Below are 26,681 nucleotides of genomic sequence, written 5' to 3'. Positions count from 1 at the left end.
TGAGCAAATGAATAGCAGGTGTCACAGTGACCTCTAGATTCCAGATTCATTCTTTGTCCACATTTCCCTCTGATTGCAGGCTAGTCCTGTTACAGGTCTTAGACAATAACTGAGTAGGCTTTGTGTAGTCTTGCTGTAAGAAGGCCGTGCCAATCCAATAATCCTAAACTGGGCTTTAAAACTGAGATGTTTCTTAGTGAGCTTGTTACCCATCAGGAAACCAGTCAGTAGAACATTTATTTGAAAACCAGAGTGATAAAGATAGATTGATCAATCGGTGAATTGATCTTGTATCTGTTGGTTCTCTCCACAAATAGCTGGGATAGCCGGGACTTGACCAGCTGCTAGGCAGGAATTCCACCCTGGTCTGCCATGTGGGTGGTGGGACCCAGGCGTTTGGGCCATCATCGCAGTCACACTAGCAGGGAACTGGGCTGGATTAGCAGAGCAGCCAGGACTCAGGCGATGCTCCAACAGGAGTGTGTAGATATCCAGGCAACGGCTTAACCCACTGCAGCGTACCACCTGCCACCATTTCATAACAGCTGGGATCGTTCCCCAATCAATGGCTTATCCCAGTGTCACCTGCAACCAGCCCCCAAGTAAAAACCACACTTTGGAAGAAAGCCTACTTAACGCTTATCCAATACAGACTTCTTTCCCTCACCATTCTCTCAACCACTTTTGTTTTCTGTCCTCTGCCTCCTTCTGTCCTCCCTTCTTGCTGGTGGCTATTTCTGATCTTCCAGGGTTGGGCATGGGCAAGTAGGCATTTGTGGAGGAAGAAACAAGCGTGTGTGACTGGTAGATGGAGGTTGGCGCAGGATGACAGGTGGTTTCCTGTTGCTTCTTCCTGAGCTGAGCTTCTGTGGGCTCTTCAGAGCCTCCCACTGGGATCCACCCACTCAGTACCCTGTGAGCACAGCTCCTGCCTACGCTCCACAACACCCCATCCTCGTCCCATGAGCAGGTCCTCTTGAGAACGGGAGCCTAGTCTCCACCGCTCCCCCACCCCCACCCAGGTGTCTGTGTGGTCCCCCAAAGCCACGTGCTGGAGACTGAATCCCCAGGGCAGCGATGCTGAGGGCGATGTAGGTCACGAGAGACCTCTGCCCTTAGGGATGGGTTGACGTCCTGGTCACCAGGCAGGTTCCTGCAGAAGTGGATTCCTAATTCCTGTGGTTCTCTTTCTGTCTTCTCTTGTTCTCTTCCCTTTTGTCATAGAATGCTGCTGCAAAAAGGCCCTCACCAACAACCAGGAGCCCTGAGCGGTCTGCAGAAACAGAACAGCAAACTTCCTTCAGGACTAGGGAGGGGAGCTTTCTCTGGTCCTTGCCTGGTTCCGACTTTGGGTCCTCACCCTCTCTCACAATGACCATCAGGATCACTCCAGAAACCCCTCAAAACAAACAAACAAACAATCTAGAATAGATAGAGAACAACAAGGAAAACTTAGAATCAAACAGGAAACGGTCAGCATGGATGCACTTATACCTCACTGGGTGGGACACAAAGCTTAGTTACTCCTCACTAGGGTATTGAAGATTTCTCTGCACACCCCTCCTGAAACTGTCCACCTAAACTGTTGACACATCTCTTGTTAGAGTTATGGAGTTAGACTACCTGAAAAACAGCCAGGTTCAGCAAAATCATGCTTCAACACTATAAACTGCTAAATATTAAAATTAAAATAGACACGAGACAGCTGAATAGTAATCTATAGCCATTTTAAGGTATATAGAACCTGGTTGTATATAAACTAATAATTAGTCACAGGATGTGGTTCAGAACTCACATTCTTTTTTTTTTTTTAACATATTGGTTACTCAATACCATATCAATTAATTCCATAATGTTATAAATTGTTGCTGATGTTATGTTGGGGCTTTTAATTGATTGGGATGATACTCTGCTGGCTCTACCTTCAGACCAGAGATGGTCTCCCCAAGAAACCATTGAACTTATCTGGGCAATAAGATGCTGGACTTTATGCTTGGTAAATGCTTGCAATGAAAGAATCTTAACTGAATCTGAACTGTGATAAAGCAACAAGGTGGAGGAATCCATGGGGGGTAGGGTTTGGGGAGGGGTGGGGGGAATCCCAGTGCCTATAAAACTGTGTCACATAATGCAATGTAATCAATTAAAAAAAAAGAAAAAGAAATACCAAGCAGGTTAGCAAAAAAAAAAAAAAAAAAAAAAAAAAGGTCCTCGGCAGACACAGCCCTTTCAGCCTCAACTTCTCAGTCTCCTGCCCCGTAGAAATCCTTCTGTTTGTTCATAAACGACTCAGTCTGAGGATGCTGTCCCAGCAGCCCCCAGAGTCCCCCAAGCTCCTGTGTTGTGCTCAGGGGGCATGCCACTGACCAGGGCTGTCCAATGGTGGCCAGCTGGGGTGGAGTCTCTGCCAGTCCTTGGTCCGTCCCTCCTGCCTTAGTGACTACCCTCTTCCGGGTCAAAGTCTTAGTTTCTCCCCACCCTCCTCTGAAATGCACCTCGCCCCCTTCTCTCTTTCTAGGGTGGAGAAAATCATGTTGTGTGCCACTTGAATGCGCGTTTTAACAGCCAATTATCTGAGTTTTGCTTTCAGCTGCTGGTGTGGGCTTGGCTGTAAGGAATGGAATTTGAAATTCCAGAGAAATTTCCCAGAGGGAACAGGTGGGAGGAACACAGACAACAGACACGCCTCGGGGCATCCCGTGAGGCAGCTGGCAGTCGCTCTTCTGGTTTCAAGAGTAGACCAGAGTCCTGGCTCCTCACCTTTTGGGGGACAAGAGGTGGGGAGAGAATTTTAAAAAAGAGAGAGAAGATAGGCTATTCCATTGCGAGGACACTGCGGGGAGGAAACCTGGCCCAGTCGGGGAAGAAGGACAGCATCTTTGGGAACGCTCAGGTGTTTGTGCCGAGCTATGTAAGCCTATGGCTGTGCTGTACGGCCAGAACTGGAGTGCTGAGAGCAGTGACCCCTGCAGGAGGCAGGGTGAATTAGTCCACACTTGCAGGTTAACAGGACTTGTACACTGAGGCTAACAGGACAGAGACGTACGAAGTTGGTTTTCACGAAGACCCTGAAATCTTATGCAAAGGCCTAGTGCACAGCTTTCTCATGCCCATGGACATGACCACAGAGGCCAGAGGCATTGAGAGCAGTCCGTGAGTCCCACGAGCTCGAGAAGGGCCAGCATCCGACAGAAAATGCGCCCCTTCAGCCCCCCCCTGCTGCCCCCAAGAGAGGTCACACCTGGTAGGCAGCCCAAGTCAGGGGAGACTCAAGAGCAGCCGTGGCTAGCAGTCCAGGTGGTCTTTGGCGGAAGATAAAGCTTCTAGAATAGCAGGAGACCCTTGCCACTCCCTCCCCTACTTGGCACCCCCACCCACCCACCTGCTTCTTGCAAATGTGGACTGATTGATCCAAATCCCCTTTAGTCTTAGTTGTGTTTTTTTTTTTTTTCAAGTTGGTTCAAAGTATCTTCCTGTTCATGTTTACCTGAAACTCCAACCTGGACCTTGGTTATGTTTCAACAAAACAAGACCTTTGAACCCATTGCACAGAAATGACATAGGAATTCCACAGCACGAGGACAAGGACGGGGAGATAGCTCCCTTTTCCCTCACATGACCCCTTTCCCTTATCGTTTGACTGCAGGGATGCCAGCAAAACAGGCTTCATATTCCCCCAGTGGAGCGCCTCCAGGTCCTACCTGCAGTGCCCCATGGGCCTTTTAGGGTATTGGCAAAGTAAGGACTTAGTCAAGCCATGCAGTGAGTGTATTAGCTGCAGGTCCCTTGTGATCACTCTATGTATGTTAAAAGCACTGCAGAATTACTGAATCTAGCTAGTGGATTCCCAGAGATCACCTGGACTAGTCTCCGGAGATTTCTGTGAGTTTGTGAGGAAGAAGAGAGGAGGGAGAAGTGCAGCAACCTAGTATCTGCACTGTGCATTCAGCAGTGTAACAACAGCTTGGCTTGTGCATCAATTTTTAAGCTATGCTTTAGTAATTACGAATATGGGTTAACGTTAACATTCTAAACATTAATCGTATTTGAAGGATACACTTAACATAAGGTTAATAGGGGGCCCGACGCGGTGACCTAGCGGCTAACGTCTTTGCCTTGAATGCACTGGGATCTGATATGGGTGCCAGTTCTAATCCCAGCAGCCCCACTTTCCACCTAGCTCCCTGCCTGTGGCCCGGGAAAGCAGTCGAGGACGGCCCAAAGCCTTGCGACCCTGCACCCGCATGGGAGACCCAGAGGAGGTTCCTGGCTCCTGGCTTCAGATCGGCATAGCACCAGCTGTTGTGGCCACTTGGGGAGTGAATCAGCTGACTGTTCTGGGCTTTAGGGGAATTAACCAGTAGGTGGAAGATCTCCATCTTTCTGTCTCTCTTAAATAACATGAAAATAAATAAATGAGACATTGAAAAAGTAAATAAAACATTAACCTTTTTTTTAAGATTTATTTTTATTGGAAATTCAGATATACACAGAGAGGAGGAGAGACAGAGAAGAAGATCTTCCATCCGATGATTCACTCCCCAAGTGATTGCAATGGCCGGTACTGAGGCGATCCAATGCCAGGAGCCAGGAACTTCTTTCCGGGTCTCCCACGCAGGTGCAGGGTCCCAAGGCTTTTTCCTAGTCCTCGACTGCTTTCCCAGGCCACAAGCAGGGAGCTGGATGGGAAGTGGAGCAGCCAGGATTAGAACCAGTGCCCGTATGGGATCCCAGTGAGTTCAAGGTGAGGACTTAAGCTGCTAAGCTTTCGTGCCGGGCCCAAAATTTTTTTAATCTTTTTTTTTTAAGATTTATTTTTATTATTTTTTTTATTGGAAAGGCGGATATACAGAGAGGAGAGACAGACAGGAAGATCTTCCGTCCGATGATTCACTCCCCAAGTGAGCGCAATGGCGATGCTATGCCGATCTGAAGCCAGGAGCCTCTTCCGGGTCTCCCACACGGGTGCAGGGTCCCAAAGCTTTGGGCCATCCTCGACTGCTTTTCCAGGCCAGAAGCAGGGAGCTGGCTGGGAAGTGGAGCTGCTGGGATAGAACCGGCACCCACATGGGATCCCGGGGGTGCAAGGCGAGGACCTTAACCACTGCGCCACCGCGCCAGGCCCAATTTTTTTAATCTTAAAAAATATTTCTTTCTTACTTTATTTTAAGTCAGAGCTACGGAAAAAGAGAGGGAAAAGAGAAAAAGGTCTTCCATCCGCTGGTTCCCTCCTCAGATGGCCACAACAGCCAGGCCCAAGCCAGGCTAAACCTGAGTCTCCCTCCAGTCTCATATATCATGTATGTGATATATGATATATATATCATGTATATGCTATATAAACAAATAAATAAATAAATCTAGGAGTTCTCCTGCACACCTTCCCCTGCATGTTTTACTATTGTTTGTGATGATTCCCGTTTCAGCACAAGTGAGGGGACCTCTCCTGGTGCCTGTGACTGGGATAGTATGCGTTTCCCCTTCATGTGTGTTGGCCATTTGTATTTCTTCTTCCAGCTGTGTCTGTTGCTATGCTCTGTCCATTTCCTAACCAGGTCATTACTGTTGCTGTTGAGTCGGCTGTATTCTCGATGGTAATCCTTTGTCAGAGAAAATAGCTTCGGAATATTTTCTTCCGTTCTGTCGGGTAACCGTGCAGAACCCGCTGCGTTTAACATAATCCCGCTGGTCCAGTTGTGCTTGTGTTGCCTGTGCTTTGGGGACTTGGTCCCAAAGGCCCGTCATCGCCACCAATGTCCTTAAATGCTCCTCCTGCATTTCCTTCTAGCAGTTTCATAGCTTTAGGTCTCACATTTAGGTGTTTGATTTATTTTTACTTTATTCTCAAATAACTACTTATTTTGCTTGAAAGAGAGAGAGAAAGACAGAGAGAGATGCAGAGAGGTCTTCCACAATCTGGTTCACTCCCCAAGTGACTGCAACAGCCAGAGCTGGGCTGGTCTGAAACTGAGAGCCAGGGGATCCTTTGGGTCTCCTGTATGGGTTCAGAGGTCAAGTACTCGGGCCATCCTCCACAGCCTTCCTAAGCCATTACTAGGGAGCCAGACTGGAAGAGGAGCAGCTGGGACACAAACTGGTGCTTGTATGAAAGCCAGCACCACGGGTGGCTATTTAGCATCCTATGCCACTGCATCAGTCCCAAGTTGATTTTTGTGTATTTCTTTTTACATATTTGTGTCCAGTTTTACCAATACCAAATAATTGAAAAGATTATCCTTTCTCTATGTTCTTTGGCAAATATCAGTTGACTCTATGTACATGAATTAATTTCTGGGTTGTATATTCTGTTCCGTTGATCTATGTATTGGTTTTTATGCCAGTACTATGCTACTTTAACTGAATAACTTGGTAGTGTGCTTTGAAATCAAGTCTTGTGATGCCTTTAGCTTAAATTCAGCAAAGATTTATGGAGCATTTATTGTTTAAAAAAGGTTTATTTATTTATATATTTGAAAGTTAGATTTACAGAGAGAAGGAGATTCAGAGAGAAAGATCTTCCATGTACTGGTTCTTTCCCCAACTGGCCACAACAGCTGGAGCTGAGCCAATCCAAAGCCAGGAGCCAGGAGCTTCTTCTGGGCCTCCCATGCAGGGTCAGAATCCCAAGGCTTTGGGCCGTCCTCTCCTGCCTTCCCAGGCCACAGGCAGGGAGCTGGATGGGAAGTGGAACAGCCAAGATATGAACTAGTGCCCCATGGAATCCCAATAGAAATAAGGTAAGGATTTAATCACTAGGTTCTCATGCCAGGCCCTGAAGCATTTATTTTTAATCAGTCACACGCCAGACATATAAATGACTCAGCTCTCACAAGAGCCTCAGTTACTATTACATATTAAGATTTAGATATCTAGAGTGAATCAAGATGGTGGAATAGTGTAAGAACACATTTAAACAGATGGAGAAACATTAGCCATTGTGAAGCAGAGAGGACACAGTCCAGGAAATAGGAGAGGACAGAGCAACAGCAGAGGGGCATCTGGAGATTGACAGACACAGGAAAGCAGAGGACACAACGGTGTGGTGTTGCAGTGACTGATACCCCAGCGGCATTCAGCTAAATTGCACCCTGAGCTCCACCAGCAGCCAGAACTTCACCAGCAACCAGGTGGGAAGGGATAGGAGCTTAGAAAGTGAACCCTAAGAACTGCCCATTCTGCTGGTCTGTTTGATTGGACCAGGAGCAGAGACAGAGCAGGAGGTGCCAGATGGGCAGTGCTGGAACAGGGTGGATTTCACAACTTAGTCGACCTCCTAGAGCTGAATTAGGCACCATTTTGTTTAAGAAGGCAAGGGCTATGGGGCAGGACTGCGCATGCACTGAGCTGGGAGTGAACTCATTTCTGGCTCAGTAAACTGCAACAACGCGGCATTCTACAGTTTCCACCCAAGATAGGTCCGGGTAGCCCACAGACCTGATGACCAGTAAATCAAGAACTCTAGTAGTGGCACATCAGGTGCCATTTTGTATGGTATGGCAAACAATTTAAGACTGCAGGGACAACAGTGAGCTGCACATGTGCTGAGCTCGGCGAGAAATCACTGAGTTCAGTGCATTGCACTGGTCCCACAGGAAAATAATATCAACTGTGGCATCGTACGGGTCAAAATAGGTCCGTGCAGCCCTCAGACCTAACGGCCAACAGGTTCTGGCAAGATCAGCAGCACCACCAATTAACTATAAAGGACACCAGCTGTCTCCTCAATCCTAGGACCTGCTCCAACTGGAAGTGGGAGAAAGGCTGTACAAACAACAGTGCAGCCTCAGCACGGTATCACTGGAGGTGGGGACTGATGAGCCAGGAGTTGAAGCTACAGAGACCATGGTAGAAATCTAACATAAGAACCCAGACCTTGGGCACAGAACGACAGCATAGTGGTTAAGGTCCTTGCTTTGCACGTGCCAGGATCCCAATCTAATGGGTTGCCGGTTCCAATCCTGGCAGCCCACTTCCCATCCAGCTCCTGCTTGTGGTCTGGGAAAGCAGTGGAGGTCGGCCCAAGGCCTTAGGACCCTGCACCAGCATGGGAGACCTGGAGGAAGCTCCTGGCTCCTGACTTTGGATTGGCTCAACTCCAGCCATTGTGGCTGCTTGGGGAGTGAATCAATGGATGGCAGATCTTCTCTGTCTTTCCTCCTCTCTGTATGTCTGACTTTCCAATAAAAATAAATTAATTAATAAAAAAAAAAGAACCCATTCCCTCGCTGGAGGGGGTGGCACAATCGACTGCAAAGAACCGTGTACCAATTGCAGTAAGTAAAATCAAACTGTAGACCTGTAGGTGACACAGCTGAGAAACCTGCTCCAAGAAGAATCTGATAATCAGAAGTACAATGACCGAGAGCAAAAGAAGAGACATAGGCACACCGAATATTACTGAAGACTTCCCTGCAAAGGAATAAAACCCTTTGCCAACTTCAGAGTTAACTGAGGAAGACATCAAGAAAATGGGGGACACAGAATTCAAAACACTTGTTATAAATCTTCTTATCAACAGTGAGAAGCACGTAAAGCAGGTATTCAAGGAATTTAAGGAATATGTCATACAGGAAATGAATCAAATGAAAGCTGATATATCAGAAATGAAGACTACAGTGGAGCAAATTAAAAGTTCAGTGGAGAGTTTCCAAAATAGAATGAAGGAGGCAGAAGAAAGAATCTCAAAATTAGAAGATATTTCCTGTCACCTGGGGAAAACAAACAAAAAGCTGGAAGCAGAGCTGGATCAAGCCAAAAAAAGTATTCAAGAATTGAAAGACACTCTTAAAAGGCCAAATATAAGAGCTATGGGAGTCGCAGAAAGTACAGAAAGAGAAGCTGGGTTTACAAACATAATTAATAAAAGAATAAGGGAAAATTTCCCTAATATGGAAAAAGAATTGGGAAACAACATCCAGGAGGAGCACAGAACTCCCAACAGGGTTGACCAAAAGCAATCTTCACCATGACACATGATCATCAATCTCTCTTCAATCGAACATAAGGAAAAGATCTTAAATGTGCATGTGAAAAAAATAAATCAACTGACATATAAAGGAGTGCCAACTAAACTCACAGCAGACCTCTCACAGGAAACGCGACAGTCCAGAAGAGAATGGAGTGACATATTCCAGACTGTAAAAGCAAAAATTGTCGGCCCAGGATGATGTGCCCAGCAAAACTTTCCTTTGTCATTAAAATTGAAATAAAATTCTTTCACAGCAAAGTTAAAAGAACTTTTAACTTTTGACTCTTCCATACCCTACAAATAATACTCAAAGATGTTCTCTTGACAGAGAAAAGGAATAGCACCCACCAAAACCAAAGGCAAATGCAAAGAACATCCCAGTAAAATAACAACAGAAGACTAAATTAACAACCCATTGCTAAAATGACAGGACCAAATTACCATCCATTCATATCAACTCTCGATGTAAATGGCTTAAACTCATCAATCAAACATCATAGATTATTAGAGTGGATTAAAAAACAAAATCCATTTATTTGTTGCCTACAGGAGACACATTTCACCAACAAAGATCAGTGGAAATTATATCTCATGGATTTTGATTTTTTTTGTTAGTTTCATCTCTTCAAAACACTTTCTTCTGATTGAATTCTTCAATGACTCATAGATCATACAGTAGCATCATTTTCAAGAAGGTTCTTGATTTTCATTTCTTCATTGACACATTAGTCATTCAGTAGCATGTTATTTAACTTCATGGTTTTGTTCATTTCTTTTTTTCCTTCTGTTTTTGATTTTGTTTTGTGGCTTTTCATTTAATGGAATTTATAGTAACTGTGCAATGGCAACTTTCATATCTAGTAACATGTTATTTAACTTCATGGCATTGTAAATTTCTATTTTCCTTTCTGTTGTTGATTTTGTATTGTGGCTTTCCATTTATGGGATGTATAGTAACTGTACAGTGGAAACTATCATATCCAGATGTGAGGATACAATGCAGTATGCATCTCTAATTCCAAAGATGGACTCCCAATGAAACTGTTTACTATATCTTGACAATGGGATGCTGGACTCTCTCCATTGTCCATGCCTGCAATGATGGACATATGACTGTTTGTGAAGAACTATACTATAATGATGACATAGGGAACCCAGTGAAAGAGGAGAGAATTGAGGAGGGGATAAGGGAAATCCCAGGGCCTATGGAACTGCATCATAAAATGATAAAAAGAATTGTAAGAAGAAGTAAAATTTTTTTAAAAAATTAGATCTCTATCAATGAGCATTTGGTTCAATAGTTAAGTACACCTGGATCCCATCTCGGGGTGCCTGGGTTCAAGTCCCAGCCTTGCTTCGCAATTCCAGCTTCCTGCTGAGGCCCACCGTGGGAAGCAGCAGGTGCTGCCTCACGTTCTTGGTGGGAGACCTGGATGGAATTTAAGTCTCCTGTCTTGGCTAGCCTATCCCTGGCTGCTGAGGAACGAACCAGCAGAGGGAAGATCTGTTCCAGCTGTCTGTTTTTCTGTCCCTTTGTCTTTCAAACAGATGATGGTGAGTAAATCAGTAACAATTAAATCAGAGAGGCATGCTACCAGAACAGAATGAAGATTCCAGACAGGGAAGAGAACCCTGCGGTACCACTCACCCCACAGTCAGCTTTTCCCAAATGCTGGCAATCACACAACATTTTCATATAAAGGAAATCAGTATTTGCTCCCTTTCCTCTTTCCACAAACAAGCTCACTGAGGTGTTGCACTTTCTTGTGCGTTAGAGTTCACATGTCATGTTCAAAATACTAAGTTTGTTATTTTTTACTTTAAGGGATTTTGAGCAGTACGCTTGCTGACCCAATGGTATTTGAGTGACTTTAGAATATGCTTCACAATAACACACATATATACATACGTATTTTTTTCTTTTTATCAGGTCGCCTAGAAGATCAATATGTAATCAGATTTATGAAAGAAAAGCTAAAGTCTATGCCTTGCAGAAACCAAGGTTACATTTTGGACGGATTCCCAAAGACATACGATCAAGCCAAAGATCTGTTCAGTCGTAAGTTCCCATGTCCCTTCCATTTGCTCATATTCAAATAAATTGCTACTTCAGTGTTCAAAAGAATTCATTTGAAAACAGAAAACTGGAAAAACAATGCTTTTGGTGTAACCTTTTAAAAATGTTTTCAAAGCTATTTAAATATGACATGGGTATTTAACACATGAGATCAACTCCCTCGACTTTGTAAGCAAACACACTATCGACTAGCGGTGCCAGCAATGCTGCCCAGCGGATCTCTAAAGCTTATTCATCTTGCTCGATGAAAACTTTATGTGCCTGATTTAGTAACCCACCTCTTCTCTCCTCCCAGTCCCTGGCAACAACCATTCCGCTTTTCCATTGAATTCACTGTTCATGACATCTCATTTGAATAGCAGCACACAGTTAGACCTTCCTGGCTGCCTGGCTTCCTTTAATTTCAGTATCCTCAGGGTCCACGCCCGTGGTACCATCATCAGCATATCCTTGGCCTCTTTTTAAGCTGGAATGGTGTTCTGCTGTTTCTAAATGCCATGTTTCCTTTCTCCATCCTCATCTGTCAGTTCAGGCAGTGAAGCTTTCTAAAATAGCCATTGGTATCTTTGGTTAGTTTTCATTAGTGATTGCTAATGATGATATGTCACTTGTTTGTTGCAATCTGTATGTTAGTAAACATGACAATGTTTATTTTCTTTTATTAGAGGAAGATGAGGAAGAAGAAGAAGAAATTAGAGGCAAAATATTTCCTTTTGATAAATTAATTATACCTGGTAAGCATAAGGTCTTTCTCTCTGAGATCATACATCAATGTGTGCTACTTGACAGCTTTGGTGGAAAAGAAAAAAGGTAACAACAAAAGAGTACAAAATATTCACTGAAGTTCCAACTTGCAAACTGGAGAAATGCACAGCGCAGTAAATATAAGGGTATGAAAGTTCAGAAAGGGCTAGACATCACTTGGAGAACAGTCTGGGCTGTTTGTGGATCGAAGCCAGAGTACACATCTGCCTGTGGCGCTTGCCTCTCAGCCAGCCAGCGAGGTGCCAGGGCTGGCCTTCCACACTTCCCCATTCCACCCCGGGTGCCGGCAGTGCCAGCACCTTTCCCGAAGGCATCAGGTCCAGAATTAGGGTTCAACGTTTTGGTTCACTGTCAAGTCCCGGGCAGGTGCGCTCTCTCCTGTGTTGACACGAGGGTTTTTCAGTATACTCTTGAGAACAAGGCAGAAGCAGTCGGCCCCTGCAATGGGACCTACCGAGCCCGGCCCGGCATCTCCTGGGAGCATCCCACAGACTGTGCAAGAGGCCGCGATTTGCAGGAGGCATGGTTATAAAGATACGGACCCCAAGATAGGCTTCCAGCACCTCAGCAGAAAGTTGTACCCCAAGAGTGCAGGGGCCCGCGGGGGTCAGTGTGTGGCTGCAGTCAGCTGTTGCTCAGGAAGAGCTTTCAGAGACATCTCCAGAAGCCCTAAGCCCATCAGACAGTAACCTCTGTGGAGATAGGTATTCAGTGTTTGCCTGTAGGCTCTGCAACCAGTGGCAGAAATGTGAAATGCCAAAGGGATGGGCTGTCTCAGATTTCCCACCAATTCAGGCAAACACCTCAGAAAATATTTAAAATGTGCTTATTCTTGGTCCAGCATTGTGGCACAGTGCGTTAAGCTACCACCTGCAACAATGCTGGCATCCTGTCAGAATGCTGCTTCCAGTCTTGGCTGCTCTGCCTCTCATTCAGTTCCCGCCGATGTGCCTGAGAAAAGCAGTAGATGATGGCCCAAAGGCCTGGGCCCCCGCCAGCCACAGTGGAAGACACATGACATTCTGGACTCCTGGCTCAAACCTGGCCCAGCCCCAACTTTTGTGGCTATTTAAGTAGTGAGTCGGCAGATGGAAGATCTATCCTTCCCCCCTCTCTTTTCTCTAACTGTGCCTTTCAAATAAATAAATATTAAGGGGGTGAAAAAAAAAAACCCTTGATCATTCTAAATAACCAAGTCTTGCAGTTTACAAGAACGGTTCCTTGGTGAGCAGTATGCTCTCACTGCAGACTTCATGGTCAATTCTAACACTTCTGCTCAGGTGTCTGGGCACCATTCAGCTCAACTAATGACGCCATGTCCTACGCCAGCCACTGCGTGAGCTGTGAACTCACTGACTCCTGCCTCCATCCTGCTGGGCAGGAATTACACCTGTGTTCACACAGCCCAAATGTGTGCATCCGTGTGACTGGAAAATTGGAGTGGGAAGGGGGTTGAAACTCAAGTCTTCTCCCCTCACTAGGCAGATATATGTAAGGAGTGAAGCCCATTGCCAAGGTGCAGAAGTGAAAAGAGAGGTGAAGTGATGCCTACTCAGCCACTCGGCTGCCCCCTGCCCTCGTGGCACACAGTCCAAACATGACTGATATCATCCACTTGGAATGTTCAGTCTGTTCTTGTTCAACTACACTTTCCAGAAATTATGTTCTGCCTTCTGAAAACAAATAAGCCAACGACACAAGCCCGGAGAGCATTGTCTTCATTGGGTCGATGGGGTTTTAATGCACGGAGGCGCCCAAGTGGTCAGTGCTGCTGGAAAATGTATGACCTACATTTCCCAAGAGAATGGGGCACACTGTACTACACAGGGCTGCCCGGAGGGCACCAGGCGTGGTCAACAGGCGAGGGCAGGCCAGGTCAGAGCTTCTTTGGGGGTTTCTACAGGAAAGGCGAGAGCAGGGCAGAACCAACAGTGAAGAATCAGTGGGCGTGGCTCCTCCTTGCTGGGAGCTGGCTGGCCATGATTCAGAGCAGGGCAAACTACTGGCTTGGCGCGTGAGAGTGGGATGAAGGGAGTAGACCTAGCACTCGCTGTCCGTGCTTGGCCATGGTGAGAACCATAGATGCTCTGAGTAATCACCTTGAGATAACTGCAACTCTAAAAGTTCTGTCTGAATTACAAAAAGAAGGAACTTTTAAAAAAATCTAATGGGATGTGTATTTTATCAGATTTTTATTTAATAAAAATTAATTCTTGAAAATTGGAAAGCCACGTATGTAACTCACTATTGGCAATATTTGATTAGCTGAAATCTTCCATCTCCTGATCACTCTGGGAAAAAAAAAAAAAAAGAGTGACATTTTGCCATTCTTGGATTGCTAACAGAATGTTTGCATCTCATAAAGCTTACAGGGATCCAGTTCCCAATGCATTGACATCCCTTTGCTGTAAGTTCTACACCCACATTTGGAGGCCTAATTGTCTCCTTTCTCATACTGTAGCTACTTAGGAAAATCAAGTCGCTCAGAGCAGCAGTGGTATCAGAGTCCATGAATTTACAGAATCTTGTTCTACCAACTCAGTCCCCGCCTTTGTTTTTACTGCTAACACTACAGCAGACAGTGTTAACCCGTGTTCTACATGACAGACAACATTCACACACATGCTCCTGGGTCTGTTGCCACCACATGTGACAATGTTCACGTGTTCCACTTGTCGCCTTTCTTCTGCGCTATTTCCAATGTACTCACCTGAGTAATCCATACAGGAAAGCTTCTGAAGAGGCAGGTAAATGAGACTGGCATTCTGCCGTGAGTACGATGTTACCACTACAGTCCAGTGAGGCCCAAGCCTGACAGAGCTTGTGCAGGTGCAGGGTCTCTGTGCTGTGTTCTCTGGCCTGCTGTCGGTAAAGCCCCAGAACAGTGATGCTCCTTGGAGAGCTTATTCCGCTGACCATCCTCAACCACCAACTCTGATCTCTCATTCACTTAACATTCATTGGCCCTGTCCTATAACATGAAGAAATGAGCGTCTTTGTGTCGCATTGAACATGGGTGTTCTTTCTGTAGCCCACGGCATCAAGTGAAGAACCGGCTGGATCCATGGACACAGGAACCCAATGGGAGCCCCATTAGTTATGAATTTGGAAAATCAGTGGGTGGCCTGGTCCAGCACTGCAGATTGGGCTAGGAAAATGGGGACATCCCAGGGGGTTCATTAGTGATGTGCCGGATACAATTCCTGCTTCTTTTTCTGGAAAGCAGGATGCAGCGAGCAGAAGGAAGAACGTAAGAAACGGAGGGAAAAGTAAGTGATCGCAGAAAATACAACTCAGTACCTCACGCAGTGGTTTCTAGAAATGAGTGATTTGTATGCTCTGATTCACCAAGAAAGGCAGAAAAAGAGGCCATTAGGGGCCACATGATGTCCCAGCTGGGCCAAAAATGTTTTGGTTAGCAGTGGCTCTGGTGTTTACCAGCAGCACCTAGCTGGTTGGTCGCGTGGTGCTGCCGTGCCAACCACCACCCTTCCTCTCCCCAGAGTTTGTGTGTGCGCTGGACGCCTCGGATGACTTCCTGAAGGAACGGGTGATGAATCTGCCAGAGAGCATTGTGGCAGGGACCCACTACAGCCAGGACCGCTTCCTCCGCGCACTGAGCAACTACCGGGACATCAACACGGAAGATGAGACAGTTTTCAACTATTTTGACGAAATTGAGATCCACCCAATTCATATTGGTATGAAATGAACTCAAGGATTACGAAGTGTTGACAGCCAGAACCCCTCTGCAGCCTGCATCTGAGAGGGTGGGGCTGAGGACCAGTGGGATGGGGTGCAGAGGGAGCATAAGCCTCCTCCTGGGTGGCTACTTTGCTAGAGGGATTTGGAGGTGGGAGGGTGTTCTTATTTATATGAAAACCTTTGGTTAGATTATGGACTCAGACACCCAGCTGGCAGACTCCTAAAGGGCACTTAGAGAAGTGGGCATGGGCTGCCACCACCTCTGCCCAGGTTCTTTGGGGGCAGCATTTTGTGCCTGGAGCACCACAGTTCACAGACCCTCTCCTGACCTTAAGCCTGGGCAGCTCACTCCCACAGCTACCCAGAAAAGCAAATATCTCTTCATCGGATTCCTGCTCGTTTCCTGTAAACACATAACTCAGAGCTTAGCACATGGCAAGCACTGGGCCAACATGATCCTGCATCAACCTCATCTTCAGCACCATCACTCTGGGCAGCACTGAGAGTTGGTTTCTTACTCCTTGGGCTTGGTGAACTCCTGAACTTCCTTTCTGGTTTTCTGGACCCCTGATGCTTCTTCCTCCTCTGGGTTTGGAGAGAAACAACCAAACCACCTGCCTGGTGGAAGTTTACCAGATCCCCACCAGGGCCAGATGCGACAGTGTTTGGACCTTGGAGTGTTGGAAGGCTTAGAGCTAATGGATAGAGTCTGCAGGAGGTTGATCTCAGCTGATTCCAGCTCTGGCTTGTCCTCGGTTTTCTGTACAGTCAGGCAGGGTCAAGGCAGAAGGTGGCTGAGGGAAAAATCGTTCCCTGTGAGCACATTCTCCATTAAAAAACATCTTTGGGCACTTAGTGACGTCAACGCTGTCATGACTCAAAAGAATCAGGGGAAACTCATTTAAATGCCAGAGGTGAGGCAATGAGGAGGTGGCAAGTGCAACCAGTCTCTCTTCAGGTCTTGCTTCTGCTCACCAGCAGCAGTGAGTGCACTGGTCCTCCTTCTCTCCCCTTGCCCTGTTAGAGTGCGGTGGTGTCACTGAGCCAGGTAAAAGTCACACCGATGTGGAGAATTAACATAGCAGTGGTAGGGGTGGGACCAAGGCAGGAGGAAGGCTCAGTACGAAAAGGTGTCCACGGCACACTGCTCCATGTAGAACATCCATGCCCACTCATGAGAACAGTGTAGAAATTGCTATAACAGGCCATGCATGGCACAATGGCTCAATCCTCACCTTGCAAGTGCCAGGATTCCACATGGGTGCCGGTTTGTGTCTCGGCTGCTCTACTTCCCATCCAGCTTGTGGTCTGAGAAAGCAGCAGAGGATGGTCCAAAGCCTTGGGACCCTGCACCCATGTGGGAGATCTGGAAGTAGTTCCTGGTTCCTGGCTTTGGATTGGCTCAGCTCCAGCCATTGCAGCCATTTGGGGAGTGAACCAGTGGATAGAAGATCTTGTGTCTCTCCTTCTCTATGTAAATCTGATCTGCCTTTTCAGTAAAAATAAGGTTTTTTTAAAGACAAATTGCTATCACCGTGACTGTGAGGAAGTCAGTGTTCATTAACTAAGCTCCTCTTCTCTTCTTCCTCTTCCTTCATCCTGACAATCACATTCATCAGAGATCCTGGAGTCTGGACTTCTTATTCCAGCAGACCAAGTGAATGTTTTTAGGAATGGGAAATGTATCACAGAAACAATTACCGGAAAGAAACTTGACACCCCAAGCAGCCTCCAACAGGGGCAGGACTTGCTTCTGTGGAAGTCCTTGAACGGAATGTTCTAGTTTTTGCTTGAATACTTATAGACCAAAGCCCAGCTCTTCCTAGCCATGGCTATCAGACCCTGGCAGTTACAAAAGGGCACCCAGTGGCAGAGCATATTATCTTGTTTATAGTAGTAAAGATTCCCAGCCCACTGCAGGCAGACCTAGCATGTTAAATGTGTGTTGATCTCCTCTCTTCCGGCATTTAAAAAGATGTAGGCAAATTTGAAGATGCTCAGAACAGACTTGCCATCAAGCAGCTCATCAAGGAGATCGGAAAGCCCCGGAACTATGGTTTAACAGAAGAGGAAAAGGCAGAAGAGGAGAAGAAGGCTGCAGAGGAACGCCTGGCCAGGGAGGCTGCTGAGGAAGCAGAGCGTGAGCACCAGGAGGCTGTGGAGACGGCGCAGAAGATCGCTCGCTGGGAGGAGTGGGTGAGTGCTGAGAACACAGGTGCCCAGCAAGGCCTGGGAAGGGAGTCCGCAACCCCACCCTAAGGAAAGGGCACAGAAACCCCCTCAGGTCTGCCTTTGGCTCTGTGCACCATCGAAAAAGGCCCTGGGCTTTGGCGTAATGTGTCTGGAGGTGTGATGATGCACCTGTCACAGAAGGGCCACAGTTCGCCTCATGTGGAGTGTGAAAGGAGACTTGGTTTCCCCCCATTTGCCTCTGTGTCCTCTGTGCTCAACCTCAGCCCACTCCTGCTCCCTCCCCAAATCCTTGGGTCCCTGCTTCCAGAAAGGGCATTCAAATCCATCTGGAGATTCCTTCAGTCAGTGGGCACTCAGTCCACCTCTGTCCACCTCCTGTCTCTTCCCACACTGGCCAGCTGAGCCTTCTAGAGCACAGTTGTACCATGGCCATTCTCTACTTCGAACCCTTCAGAAAGATAAAAGCCCACACTCCTTGTGGCCACAAGGTACCTCATGCCCTGCCTACTCCCATCTTTCCCAGTTTTCTCCCACCATCCACAGGATTTGCATATTTTCTAAAGGTTCTCTTTCCAGTGAGGCTTTTCCTGGTCATCGCAGGTTCCGACCCCCACTTCTCCCACAACAGGTCGTGCCCCTTCTACCCTTCATACTTCTGCTCTGGGCAGCGATTCTGACAGACTAGGTAGCATTCACCTGCTTCTTGTCTTTTTCCTGTACATTGTTTAAGCTCATGACAGGGCTCTTGGTCCACGTCGTTCTCTACCATATTTCCAATGTTTACAACAGTACCTGGAAGGTAATGGGAACCAGCAGATATTTATGGAAGGGAGGAAGTGAGAAGTTGTTATGTATGCCCTTGAATGCTTTGATAATCTATGAGTGCAAATTCCTAAAGGTTGTGTAGATTTTGATGCATATATCTCCACTCTGTCCTCTCCCCACCCTCCTTCTCCCAAAATGAGGACCACAAAAGCTAAGCCACGTGCCAGCAAAGGCAGACCCTGGGGCTGTTTCTATCAGTCCACTCCTGCCTGCTTTCCCAGATCCATTCACACATGTCAAACAGATCAACAGAAACAGTCTCGTTGCTTTAAACACTAAATTCTCCAGACACAAATTCAACACGTTTTCCAGTTTGTTAGGCATTTATGTTTCCTATCATGTCTCCGTGATCTTTCTAAAATTTTGTAAGACTTCCTCACGGAATCATGTAGTAAAACCTGGAAGAGCCCCACGTGGGATCCCCAGCTGTGCTGCTGGAGTTCACCCTTCACACACGCACTTCGCAAGGTTGGCGTGGTGACTGAAAACATGGCACAGTTTACCTGTGCCACCATGCAGTGTCCTCATCATAGCCTGTTACAAATGGCTTCTCCCAATTCATCCTTTGTCTTTTAGCATTATCTATGGTGTTTTTCTCTGGCGACAGGAAAGGTTTACGCTTCTATATAGCTAAATGCATTTTTTTTTTCTCATTGTGATTTCCGAGTCTGTTGTCTTGCTGAGAAGGGCTTCCTTTGAAGCAAACACTGTCGGTTAGGATGGCTGATCTTGCAAGTGACAGAAAAGCAAATTCAAAATGGCTTAGAGATGAAGGAAACAGATGGATTCATATACCAGAGCCGTGCAGGTGGGGCAGGCCAGATGACATCACCAAGAGCCAGTGGTTGTCCCTGCTCTGTTGTCCTCTGGAATTGGGACTATTTGTAGGCTCCACCAGCTGTGTCCATCCTAATACCCCTGGCCAGCAAATGGACTGAACTGATGGGTTTAAGTCCCACCCAACCAGACTGTGAGGCTGAGAAGGGGAGAGCTCCCAAAGGAAATCTGGAATTATTGTTCTCAACAGAGAGGAGGACCTACTGAGCACAGAATATACTAGTACCTTCAGACCACTTCTAAGACTCTTCCCACACTGTGCTTTTTTAACCTTGCATTTACTTGGGCAGCTAGAAATGACTGTGGTACAAAAAGTGACCCAGTTCATTTTTAGGAGACTAGGCAGTTGTGATAACACAACTGACGCCTTCTCTGTGCCCTTATCGTGTTGTGGGGAACACTCCCAGCAGTGGCCGGCTGCCCCGCCCTCTGGGATGAGGGCTCAGTGTCCTACCTTCCCTGGCTGACTGGCTGTTTGCCCCACCTCCAAATACTGCATTGTAGAATAAGCGACTGGAGGAAGTGAAAAGAGAAGAAAGAGAATTGTTGGAGGCCCAGACCATCCCGCTGAGAAACTATTTAATGAGCCACGTGATGCCGACTCTCATGCAAGGTTTGAACGAGTGCTGTAAAGTCAGACCTGATGATCCTGTTGATTTTTTGGTAAGAGATTAAAATTAAATATATATGTGTGTGTATGTGTATATATATATATTTATTTATATATATCAGTTGGGTGAGGGTAGACATTTGGCAGAGGTTAGGTCGCTGCTTGGAACACCCAAATCCCACACTGGGCTGTCTCGGTTTCAGTCCCAATCCTGCTTCCCACCCAGCTTCCTGCCAATGTGCACCCCGCAGGCAGCAGGTAATGGCTCAATGGTCTGGTCCCTGGCACCCACATGGGAACCTTGGATGTGGATCCATCCTGGCTTCAACCTCACCCAGCCCTGCTGTTCTAGGCATTTGGGGAGTGAACCAGCAGATGGGAGGGTTCTCTTTCTCCTTTTCAAGTAAAATGAAAATAAATACATCTTTAAAAATTAGAAAGAATAAAAAGATATTAGAAAATAAAATTTGTTTGAATCTTAGAAAACTAGTCAACATAGAGAAAACGTGCCTGATTATTTGGAGAATAGCTTCTGATGCATTAATAGTTTATAATACAATTTTTATTATTAAATTGAATGTAAAGAAAATATTACTTTTAATTGTTGAACAATGTTATAAATAAATATACAACTAACAGCATCTTCTGAACTACTGCCTTTTTTTTCCCCTATCAACTGTAGGCAGAATATCTCTTCAAGAACAATCCTGAAATGCAGTAAAACTGTAAAGATATTTTATCGTGTACCTTTTAAAGAGCTGGAAATCAACCTAACACTGTAATCTCAAAAATGTTTTTCAAAATGCTTTTTCAGTTTTTGGAAAATCCTTTTTTCTCTGTAAGCAAGTATTCCATAAAGTAGAAACATTATAACAAGCTATGTGGTAACAAATGAGTAGCTCCTTATGACTATATTTGGAAGGTGAATTGATAAGATGCAGGTTCTTAGCCCATGGGAAAAATACTCGTTTGCTAGTCATTCCTTAAGTTGCTCTCAGTGTTCTGCCTCTGCATGCTAATGCTTTTAGTAATTCAATGTATAGCATAAAGGAAATCAGACTCTATATTAATTCTAACATGTAAGCTACTGAATTTACATGACTTGTTAGGGCTCCACTACCTTTGTTGTTCAAAATGGAAACACATTAGAATGGTTTACACTTTGCTGAGTCACAGGAAGCCAGACACTGGTTTCTACAAATGTTGCTTTTGAGTTAAGGGTCAGAATCGCAGCCAATGAGTCAGACAACTGGAAACTTAGTGACAAAAAGTTTATGCAAGAGAATGAATGAATAATTTGTTTGTGGTAATTAGAGAGCTGCTGGATAATTTCAACAAACCAATTTATATAAAATATGGTCACAAAATAGAAATCCCTATGGTCTTTATTGCTCTAAACAATCTTATAAAGATCCTAGAGTTATCCTATATGAGAAATGGGTTTATTGAAGTGGTATCTCGGTGGGAGGGGCGTGGGAGGGTGACACCACAGGCTAAGCTGCTGCCCCCGACATGTTAGGCATGGCTGTGAGTCCTGGCTCTAGTGCCCATGCCAGCTTCCTGCTAATGCTGTCCCCGGGAGGGTGGCAGCAGCACGTGCCACACATAGCATCGAGTGCCCAGCTTTGTCCTGGCCCAGCCCCAACTGCGGTGGGCATTCAGATGTGACACAGCAAATGGAAGGTCTCTGTCTCTTTCTGTCTACTTTTGAAGAAAATAAAAATTGAAATTTCAAAAATAAATGGCCTATCGAGTTGATTCATTCATTTAAATAATGAAACCTGAATATAACTGCATTTGTTATTGTGGCAGAACATACACATTGTAAAGGACGTGGCACTAAGTCCATTCACTCTCATTGTTTGGCTCCGGAACTTTCTCACCACCCTTCATGGAATGCCCATTTCCTGTCTGCCCTTGGCTCCTAGCAAGCACTCCGCTGCTTCTGGCTCTATGCTTTTGCCAGGCTCGGGCATCTTATACAAATGGAATCATGCAATTATGTGGTCTTTGTGTCTAGCTTCTGTTACTTAACATGCTCAGTTTTTTTTTTTTTCATGTCGTAGTGTGTATTAGTGCTTCATTCCTTTTTTATATCTAAATAATATTCCATGATATGGATACGCTACTTTTTGTTCAATCACTCGTTTCGTTGATCGGCATCTGGGTTGTTTTCACCTTGTTTTTGAGTGCTGACTAGAACTGCTGTGAACATTCAAGTACACCTCAACACCTGCCCCTAAGTCATTTGAACAGACGCCCCTGTGGTTCACCTGGGCCACTGCTCTCCCCCCCGCTTTGCCCTGCCCTTTCCTGGAAGGATGCTCTTCATGGCCGCCACAACAATCTCCTTAAAACTTAAGTCAGCTCAGGCAGAGGCCTCCTGGGTCTGTCTCTCCTAACATCCCTAGCAAAGCCCTGACCTGGGCCTGTGCCTCTGACTTGGGCCTGTGCCTCTGACCTGGGCCTGCGCCCCTGACCTGGGCCTGTGCCCCTGATGCAGGCTCCTTCTAGCTGCTGCTCTCACAGCATTCCTTGTGGCCCTTGCTGAGAAAGCTCTGCTCACACGCAGGTCTGACGCTCTCACTTGGCTCGTGCCTCAGCTCCTCGGGGTGGCCTTCCCGATGCCTCGTTTCCTTGCCATCCAGGTTTCGTCCCTTTGCTAACAGCAAACACCGTTCTATCCATGTTTGTTGTCTGTCTGCCCCGCTGACATGCAAGTGCCATGAAGCTGGGGACTAAAAACACACACAACTTCTGGGTACAATCAACACACATTCACAAACAAGTGAATGCCATTTAATCAAATACTGTTGCATATCTTTTTCTTTTTTTAAATAGAATTCATCTGAGTGTCCAACCATTCAGTGAAGTCCGCAATCTGTCTATGGTTCCATGAGGCTGTCACGGGACACTTTACCTGAGGGCCCCGGGAGGCCACATTAAATGGCGTTCATCTAGGCTAACTTGCTGTGGCGGTTAGCCCCCAGCCATGCAAGCTAAGGCACATGAGCTCGGCGTGCAGATAAGACCCCAAGACGCCGACTTCCTTCACTGTCTCCTACGAAAGCCTGGGTGAAGGTTCGATGTGGATCCAAAGAACCACAGTGGCCCAGACGACCGACCCTTGTACCCACTTCATCCACTGTGTAAGAAGCCAAATGAGCCGAGATGCTTAGGAACTTGCCCCCAGGACACAGCCTGACTCACCCATCACTGCTGCACCTGCCAGACAAGCAGCGGTGCTCTCCCAGGCCTCCCGTGGAATCACTGTAACCGCTGGAACCCTGAGCTTTCCTCTTCCCCTCCATGGTTGTAGTCACTCTTTCTCCTTTTAAGTTAGGGAGCGTTTACTTTCTTTAAGGCGATTTTTCATATTTCTGGTTTGATCCGTTCAACCCAATCATCACTGTGAAGGCCTCTGAAAGTCATTTTTGTGCCCCCCCTTCCAAGTCTGAGCAGGCAGGTCCATCACTGCTAACTGCTCTGTGTTCTGGACAGACCTCTTCCTGAATGCACAGACTCGGTGCCATCTGCAGTGAGGTGGCTATGCATTCTCTAAGGAAGATGGGTAAGACCTTTCTACCGAAAATTAGAAAAATTGCTGCCTGTATTAAAACATGAAATCAGCAGAAAAATGGAAGAAAGCGGGCTGGCACTGTGGTACAACAGATTAAGCCACCGCCTGTTGTGACACTGGCACCTCACGTGAGCACCAGTTCAAGACCTGGCGTCTCCACTTTAGAACCAGATACCCTGCTTATGTGCTTGGGAAAGCAGAGGAAAGTGGTGCAAGTGTTGGGGCCCTGCGTTGAGGCGGGAGACCCAACAGAAACTCCTGGCTTTGGACTGACCAGCTCCGGCCAATAAACCAGCGCATGGGAGATTCTCACTCTTTGTATAACCCTTTCAAACAAATCTTAAAAACAAGCTAGTCCAAATTCAGCTTATGCCTTTTAATGTGATCTTTCTAAAAAACCTAACTGTGATCTCTTCCCCTCCAATTGAAAGCTTTCCATGATGGCAGCGCACAGAAAGATAAAACCTAAATCAATGCTCCTGAGTAGCTCCAGGCCTCAGCTCAGAGGTCACTTCCCCAGGCTGTCCTGCTGCCCGCTCGGGCTACAGCCACCCTCTGTCTCCCACCTGCTTCCTGCCTGCAGTGCCCACCTGTGCATTCCTTCAGGGATCTACTGTCCGCCTCTGCCCGCTTTGTAGGGTCCACACGGGTCAGGGAAAAGTACCCCGCTGCCTCCACCCCATGTTGGCACAGAGCCGAGGCCCCTTCCACCTGTCAACACAACTTTCCAGCTGTTTCTACCACTCCCTACCACAGCACAGCTCGTGGTCTAGTCACTGTGAAAGTGTGCCTTTCGCCCCATAAACTTTAAATTATCTGCATATCTAAAAGAATTATATCTCCCAGCTATGGCCTTGTCTCCTGTCTACTTAATTCACCCCAACTCTCTAACAGGACATTCCTTGGACTCTACCAAATACACTATGGCTCTTCCCTGCCCCCTCCCCCCCAAGATTTACTTTTTATTTGCAAGGTAGATTTACAGAGAGAAGGCGAGACAGATCTCCCAGATGCTTGTTCACTCCGCAAACATCCACAATGGCTAGAGCCGATCTGATGCTAGGAGCTTCCTCTGGGTCTCCCACACAGGTGCGGGGTACCCAGACTTTGGGTCATTTTCCGTGCTTTCCCAGGTCACCAGCAGGGAGCTGGACAGGACATGGAGCAGCTGGGAGTCGAACCAGTGCCCACACGGGATGCCAGTACCACAGGCAGAGGATCAGCCTGCCACTAGCCACAAACTGTAGTTCCTTTAAGCATCTTTAGCACATTCCTTGAGCTAAATGACTGCTCATCAGTTATACCATCTAGTTATCTCAAGCTATGGAAGGCAGAAATAAAAAGGGCTGGGGTAGCTAGAGACTTAAGGTCCTTTTCTCCTGCCTTCTGACCTACCTGACATACTAGTGCACGACGCTGCTTAGGGCTACGGCAGCCCAGCTGGAGGACCTGGGTGTGGGCCTCAGCTCCACTTCCCTGCCTGGCATCTCAACTCACAGTCTGACAGGCAGCAGGCGATGGCAGCCATGAGGGAGATCCAGACTGAGTCAGCCTGGCCCACTCCTAGCTGTCGCAGACATTTAGGGAGTGAAACTGCCACCCCCCAAAACCAAAAACAATTCTACAACCAGTGTGACACTGATCTGTCTGAATCTCAGGTTTTTGTAACCTTTTAAGGTAAGCTTTATTCTTGCATCCCCAACCAAAGATGCCTTGCTGACAAAAAGCTATGGGGCCAAGTAAAAGGATAGGGAATCTCAAAATACACATCGGTCGGTAGACACGAGGGTTACCCGGATCCTCTGAAATCAAGCAGCTACCTGGAAAAAGGCTAAAAACAGGTGAAATCTATTTAATTGATTGCTTAATGGAAACTATCAAATGTGATTTCAACACGAAATTTAACAACGTCATTTGTATGAAGAGCTCTGAAATTGTGTATTTTCGATCTTACAGCATGTCTTATCTGGACCAGTCTCATTTTTTCTCTCGTGTGTGTGTGTAGCAGGAATGTCCTCATTTCAAGCGTCGAATGGCCACAGGCAGACAAGGGATGCACTAGTGGACGGCAAGAATGCGTTGCTTTCCCCAGCCTGAGCTATTTGTCCTTGAACTCTAGTGCCCCGAGACGGGCAGCAGGAGAAGGGGAACTGGCGGTCAGCCTGCCCGGGCCTGCAGGCACGGACTCGCTGCACCTTGGGCTTAGGTGGCAGCTCTCCCGGCCCTCCCCCTGCGGCATCAACCTTGGGCGCCACGCGGGAGAATTCGAGCGCGTTCGGATTCCCAGCGCAGGTTCTGTCCCAGGCTCCCCCACTCAGAACTTCTCCCGGGATCAAGGAGAGGCCGACTCCCCGGGCCGGCCCCAAACCGAGTCGGCCGGGCAGGAAACAGTCCCGGGAATTGTATGGGTGCAGCAAGCCGTGGCCCAGGTCCGCGTGACCCGGCGGCCGCGGTCCACCGCTTTCCCCCGCGGGGCAGCGCGGTCACCACCCGTTCGAAAGCAACGCTAGTTCACGTTCTAGAACCCGCCGTCCTCACAGCCCGCACACTTATCCACCCCTGTGTGCGAGACGCCAGCGGATCAGACAAAAGCCCCGTCTCGGGTCCGGGGGCGGCGCGGGCGGGCGGGCCGGCGGGCTCCGGGCTCGGCGCAGACCGAGCGCTCAGCTGACCCTTTCCGCGCCTCTGCGTCGGGCTCCCTGGCGTGGTGTCACCGGACAGTCGCCACACCCTTCAGGGAGGCGTTGCTCCCACCGAGCCGGGAAGTATAAAGCGGCTGAGGAACTTGTGCGACCCCCCAAGCAACTCCTGTGCTAAGCCACGCGCTGAGCCACAGGGTGCGCCGACAGCGCCTCCGCCCCTCCGCAAGCTCCGCCTCAGAGACGCCCTCCGACCCCGGAGCGGAGCAGCCGTCGCAGCCCCGGACCTCTCCGAGGCCTTCCTGGCGCCGGCCGGAGCCTACCTGATCGCTCCCACCCCGTCGGCCGACACCGGGAGCCGCAGAGTGAGAAGACCGTCCCGCAGGTCCTGGCGACGCAGGAACTACACTTCCCGTGAGGCTTGGCGGCGTCGGGCAGGGTGCTGCGCAGCCGCGCGCCCGGCGTGCGTGGCGGCGTCAGCG

The 26,681-nt window shown here is 47.4% G+C and overlaps 1 protein-coding gene across 4 annotated transcripts in view; it reads left to right on the top strand.

The window, feature by feature from the left end:
- The window catches only part of AK7 (adenylate kinase 7), a 47,286-nt gene extending 25,933 nt beyond the window's left edge, over positions 1-21,353 (top strand). For 2 of the 4 annotated variants that reach the window (XM_040975098.1, XM_040975097.1), the window contains 6 exons: positions 10,899-11,027; positions 11,711-11,779; positions 15,314-15,511; positions 17,491-17,711; positions 19,875-20,033; positions 20,663-21,353. In XM_040975098.1, coding sequence (XP_040831032.1) covers positions 10,899-11,027; positions 11,711-11,779; positions 15,314-15,511; positions 17,491-17,711; positions 19,875-20,033; positions 20,663-20,701 — 815 coding nt within the window. In that variant the 3' untranslated portion in view covers positions 20,702-21,353. The remainder of the gene's footprint in view (positions 1-10,898; positions 11,028-11,710; positions 11,780-15,313; positions 15,512-17,490; positions 17,712-19,874; positions 20,034-20,662) is intronic. The other 2 variants (XM_040975100.1, XM_040975101.1) reach the window with 2 other exon arrangements.
- The last annotated feature ends 5,328 nt before the right edge of the window (positions 21,354-26,681 follow it).

Source organism: Ochotona curzoniae, unplaced genomic scaffold (assembly GCF_017591425.1).
Source record: "Ochotona curzoniae isolate NIBS_2020 unplaced genomic scaffold, NIBS_Ocur_1.0 contig_2688, whole genome shotgun sequence".
In the NCBI taxonomy this organism is placed as follows: domain Eukaryota; kingdom Metazoa; phylum Chordata; class Mammalia; order Lagomorpha; family Ochotonidae; genus Ochotona; species Ochotona curzoniae.
This window is presented reverse-complemented; position numbering and strand designations above follow the sequence as displayed.